Genomic DNA, 5,495 nt, shown 5'->3' with positions numbered 1-5,495 from the left:
GGGGGGTTTGGTTGGTTAAAAGACAAAAGTTCATACCTGTAACCCCACTCGTTGTCATACCAGGAGACAAGCTTCATGAATGAGTTGTTCAGGCCTATACCAGCTTTAGCATCAAATATGCTCGACCTACACATCAGATCAATTAATTAGTAATTCAGCATAACTTCAATCAGCAATTGATAGTACAATTCACAGTTAATAGTATTTGCAGTTGTGTCCACTTATATCCTACACAAGTCATTGCCATCTCACTTAAAATCTGGGATTGTGTAACTCTCTTTGGTAGAGAATTTTATCTCAGGGATAAATTATACCACAATTTTGGTATTATTTTTATACCAGATTCAACGCGGGATAGCTAATCCAAGGATAAAACAACCAAAAGACAAAACTATCACTCTCCCAAGCTCTTCTTCCAAAGTCCTAGAAGAAGACCAAGGTTAAATTGAAAATAAAATTTATCCAAATTTATCTGTTACAAATCCAAATACATGTTTTATATTATGCCTCGTATATCCTATTCTTAATCCAAAACATTTACCAAAAGAAGTATTCCACTAGATAATCCCGTTATTATTTAATTAATCTCCGTATTATAATCCCCACAATATCACCCTGACCCCATTTTATATTACCACCCATCATTTTTCTTCGAATAATTATAGTTTATATTACCACTTAATGATAGTTGTCGTTACTTTTTTAGGGGGAAATTTTCTTTTGTTAATAAATCAATCTAGCATCATATTTAAAATTTTGTGTTGTTTATTCAGCAAAATTTAAGGTTTAAAAAAAAAGTTGAGATGTTATTCTCTTATGCTTAAGGTCAGAAATGTCTGATAGAAATGCACGAGAAGCTCATGCTCCTTTATTCAGATGAACTTGTTCATATCCTCTTTTTCAGGAAAAATTTATGTAGCTGAGAAGAGGGGAGTATATCAACCTTTATTCTCTTGCATATCTAAGACCAAATTTAATTTTTTTTGGGTAACTTATCTAAGACAAAAACTTTTTGAGAAGACAAAAGTTCTCCTTTGTGCTGGATTATAACTATATATAAAATTACTTAAAAAGAAACAAAAAAAGATAGACATTATGCTTTGACACATAATTCACTGAATTATAGTGAAAAATCTTCCACTTCCACAAAAATTAAAAAAAGAGAACAAACTCCCATCCAACTCCGTTGATAATCTCCGCACATAGAGGAACCTCTTGCTTTCCTCTAGTAATGTTTCAGGGTAACCACCAATTCCTTATGGCTTTTGAATGAGATGTTAAGATCATGGTTTTTAACCAAGATATTCCCGAGGGTTGGCTGGCGCATGGTTCGAAACTCGATGGATAATATGTGCCTGCCTTTCTACCCTTCTCCACTTAAATACCCGAATTTTGTTTATGGTAAGGTTCAAACTCGTGACGTGAGCCTAACCAATACTTCACGCACTACACTCTTACCACTAGAACAAACCCTTGGGTCAGATCATGAATAATTTTACAGATACACATTCAAAGAAGGGACTGCAGCGTGCAGGTGATATTTGTTTCTACAGTTCTTTTTTTAAAATATATTTTTGTTTGTACACTTCTTTTGGGTTCAAGAATCTGGAAATCTTTGAGCAGCAGGTCTGTTCAGGGGAAATAATAGAGGGATAATTTTCCCACTGCCATTTAACATGTTTTACATTGATCTGGTCAAAGGTGCTATAGGAGACAGAATTCCAGAAGCAGTCAGATATTATTAGTTTCTGAAGCACATTAGATGTAAAACCTCAAAAGGCATGTAGGTGAATGATCCCTAAGAGCAGTGTGTCAGAGATCAAAAGAGAAGAGTGCACAAATCTACCTGGAATCGCCAACAAAATCATTTGAGACAACATCCTCGTCTGTGTAACCCAAAATGCCTTTAAGTGGACCCTCTGATGCATACCTAGAGCAACAAACACCAAATTAGGCAAAGTAGCCTCATTAAGCAAGAGGCAGATATATAGAGCATATAGAAGGCATACTTTATCGCTGCTTTCACATCATCATAAGAAGCACTCTTCTCTAGCCGACAAGTCAAGTCCACAACAGAGACATTAGGTGTTGGAACGCGGAAAGCCATTCCAGTGAGCTTCCCATTCAATTCTGGCAGAACTTTTCCTACTGCCTATAATTCAAATAGGAAGATTAGTCTTCCATCAGAGCCACAAACTTGCCCCTCTCCCCCCAACCCATTAATGGAAAGAAGAAGAGGGAAACAGAAAGAGAAAATAATACATCTAGAACTTATGTAATACCTTCGCAGCACCAGTTGAACTAGGGATGATGTTCTGTCCTGCACCACGGCCTCCTCGCCAATCCTTCATTGATGGCCCATCAACAGTCTTTTGGGTAGCTGAATACGATGTCAATTTAAATTTAACATAGTAAGAATGAAAAAACACGGTTTACACATGTGTTAAGCAAGAAGAGACATACCTGTTGTTGCATGCACAGTTGTCATTAATCCCTCAACAATGCCAAACTCCTCATGAACCACCTGCAACGAGTACAGCATGGGAAAGACTGTCAAAAGTGGACGAGAAGCAAATCATGCATGGCTGTTCAATTAAGCAAGTTCTTAAGCCAAACCTTGGCAAGGGGGGCAAGGCAATTGGTAGTACAGCTAGCATTAGAAACAACATCCATGGTGGTTTTGTAAGTTCTCTCATTCACTCCTACCACAAACATAGGTGCATCAGCTGATGGAGCTGAGATTACGACCTTTTTTGCACCACCCTACACAATCAACCAAGAAGTATCAACATGAAGAGCTGCATGAATAAGGAGGTGGTCAAGGAAAGAGCGTTTAAGGCTAAAAATAGCATGTTCTCGACCTTCTTATGTGCTGAGGCCTTCTCAACAGTTGTGAAGACACCAGAAGATTCAACAACATAATCTGCACCTAAATCGCCCCATGGAATATCTGCAGGATCCCTGCATCAAGAGAACTTTGCATTAGCAATAGCAATAAACTAACTTCATTTATTTCATTGTTCTTAAACTTTGTCCCTCAACTGTCATACCTTTTGCTACTGACTTTAATCTGCTTCCCATTGATTTCCAAAGTAGACTCATCCAGGACACTGATGGATGAGTTGTAGACCCCGTGAGTGGAGTCATACTTGAACATGTAAGCCTAAAACGAATGAACAGCAAATGTTACAGCTTTAACCCAGAAAGTTCCTCTGTTTTTATTTTTTTTGGATACGGTAAACTCCATCAAATAAAACCCCTGCTCAGAAGCTTAATACTGGTCCTTTCCCTTTGCTCTTGGTGATAAATTGGAGTTAGAGTGTCTTCATTACTAGGCTATTCCTCCCTTGTCAGCTATACCCCAGAGGACTGGAAATCTACTTGTGGAAGTACGTAAAGAATGATAGAGAATGGAGATACTGAGCAGGAATGAAAGGCTTCAGCTCCATCAGAAGATGAAAGCATCAAATAGACCTCAAGAGGAGGAAGTGATACATAAATACAAAAGCCAAAAAAAGAAAAAAGAAAAATCCGGTGATCTTATGCTAGGTTTGACATTTTACCAGTTATTGTTTGGAGACGGCATAAACTATTTGTTTGAAGAAAGTGCTTTTTAAATATAACCTTATTATATATCAGGAGCCCCAGTCACTTGGCAACCCCTATTCAGGTGCCAATACTTAAGTTTGACATCATAACATCAGCGGTAAGTCATGGGGATGTAATTTTTTTTTTTTTTTTGAGATGAAGAATTTCTTTCTGATGAGCTTATATAACAGCGAAGCTTAACTTTACCAATCCCAATTTCATTCAGAATCAACACCACAACTTCATGGGATATATTCTTACCATGTACTTTGCGTCAATAAATGGGTCATTAACTGCCACAACCTCAATATCATCTCTGAACGTTGCAATTCGTAATACCAATCTCCCAATCCGTCCAAAACCTGCAAGGCTTTAACATTTTAGACATGTATTTAAGGTGATGTTCTGCGAGAACTGTATACGAACACACACACACACACAAGAAATTCAATCATCCATCCACATTATCCAAATAGCGGCAACAGAAGGTTAAATATGATTAGATGAACTTATAAAAGGGAAAGAAAATCGAGAGACATCAGAAATGAAGCCTGCTAACGTTTTTAACCCCAGAACCTTGAGAAATACATAATCCAAAGAAAAGGAAAACGGAGCAACATACCATTTATACCAATCCTTGTCTTCCCACTGGTCCGGGACTCTGAGCAAATGCCAAACAGATTGGATCATCTTAGCAATAGGTTTTATCAACATAAGGCTTAAGCTAAAAGTGTAAATAGCCTTACTTGGAACTGTTGGGGGTAACTCAGTAGCAGTTGCTCTAACGGGTTGAATGCTGCAGGCACCAGATTTTCTGCAGGTTTACTTTTTTTACATCAGCTACAGGAAAATATTCGCATTTTATAAATTACTATTATTCCTATCTTCTTCTTTTCTTTAAGGTAGTAAGGGAAGTCAAGGACAGTAACACAATTAAATGATGCTAAGGGACACAGAAAGAGAACGGTTTTCACTCAACTGTAAGGACGAACATTGCATGACTGAGACAGCATCTCCCAAGATGGACGATTGTAATTTGACAGAGTTAGCACTCTGATGAAGACCTGCACATGATACCTGAACAGATGCACCCAAAGTCAAAAACTTCCATTTATTCATAAACTAGATTAAAACCACAAGGAAAATAATAGGCGTGCCGGACAGCAAGCTTATATATAAATGTAATCAATTCAAATACAGCAGCTTAAACTGCACGAACAACAAAACAAAACCCAATTCAGCTGAACCAAAATTCATCAGAAAATGCATAAAGTTCCTTTTTTATTAAATTTCAGATCGACGGTAAAGTTTTGACAAAGACAAGAATCAGACATTTAGCTTTAGATCTTTTTAATAATATTAGGAAGTCTGTAAAGGAAAAAGTAAGATGACAAAGTAAACGTATCAGGAAAGAGAAGTAAAATTCAGAAGACAAAACAGGAGTTGACGGAAATGAAACAACACACAAATTTGGATCCAAATAACAACATATATATTCAGTGTTAGATTTGAATTATTTTACCTGGGAACGATGGGAAGGTCTAACAAGAGCGGCGGTAGGTTTGAGAAGAGAAGAGAAAGCCATTGATTCAGGAAAATGCTAAAAGCCTCCCGAGGTTGGTGAGTCTGTATATCTGTGTATATATTATTGTATATATATGTATATATACTATGCAGAAAACCCTAGAGAGAGAGAGAGAGAGGAGAAGAAGGTTATGTTTTCAGTTTTCAGAGGAATATAAAAATGAGAAGGAGCGGAGATTCTAAGAATAAGCAGTTGTACAGTACTACAGACCTAACCTCTCTCGCTCATAGTCATAGCTGACAGAACGGAGGGGGGCGGGGATCCCCATAATGGGCCGGGCCGGGCCGGGCCGGGCTACGCATCTGATTTTTGTCGTCTTCTA

At 37.7% G+C, this 5,495-nt stretch overlaps 1 protein-coding gene across 1 annotated transcript in view; it reads right to left on the bottom strand.

The window, feature by feature from the left end:
• LOC109238447 (glyceraldehyde-3-phosphate dehydrogenase GAPCP2, chloroplastic-like) overlaps positions 1 to 5,368 on the bottom strand; it is a 5,873-nt gene extending 505 nt beyond the window's left edge. Inside the window, exons 1-13 of the mRNA XM_019404920.1 lie at positions 5,111 to 5,368; positions 4,568 to 4,665; positions 4,335 to 4,402; positions 4,211 to 4,249; positions 3,850 to 3,950; positions 3,051 to 3,163; positions 2,862 to 2,961; positions 2,617 to 2,763; positions 2,464 to 2,524; positions 2,283 to 2,380; positions 2,010 to 2,152; positions 1,847 to 1,930; positions 37 to 126 (exon numbers count right to left, since the gene is read on the bottom strand). Coding sequence (XP_019260465.1) covers positions 37 to 126; positions 1,847 to 1,930; positions 2,010 to 2,152; positions 2,283 to 2,380; positions 2,464 to 2,524; positions 2,617 to 2,763; positions 2,862 to 2,961; positions 3,051 to 3,163; positions 3,850 to 3,950; positions 4,211 to 4,249; positions 4,335 to 4,402; positions 4,568 to 4,665; positions 5,111 to 5,173 — 1,205 coding nt within the window. The 5' untranslated portion in view covers positions 5,174 to 5,368. The remainder of the gene's footprint in view (positions 1 to 36; positions 127 to 1,846; positions 1,931 to 2,009; positions 2,153 to 2,282; positions 2,381 to 2,463; positions 2,525 to 2,616; positions 2,764 to 2,861; positions 2,962 to 3,050; positions 3,164 to 3,849; positions 3,951 to 4,210; positions 4,250 to 4,334; positions 4,403 to 4,567; positions 4,666 to 5,110) is intronic.
• Positions 5,369 to 5,495: the final 127 nt, after the last annotated feature.

This window comes from Nicotiana attenuata, unplaced genomic scaffold (genome assembly GCF_001879085.1).
Source record: "Nicotiana attenuata strain UT unplaced genomic scaffold, NIATTr2, whole genome shotgun sequence".
Classification (NCBI taxonomy): domain Eukaryota; kingdom Viridiplantae; phylum Streptophyta; class Magnoliopsida; order Solanales; family Solanaceae; genus Nicotiana; species Nicotiana attenuata.
The sequence above is the reverse complement of the archived record's forward strand: the minus strand, read 5'-3'. Positions and strand labels throughout refer to the sequence as shown.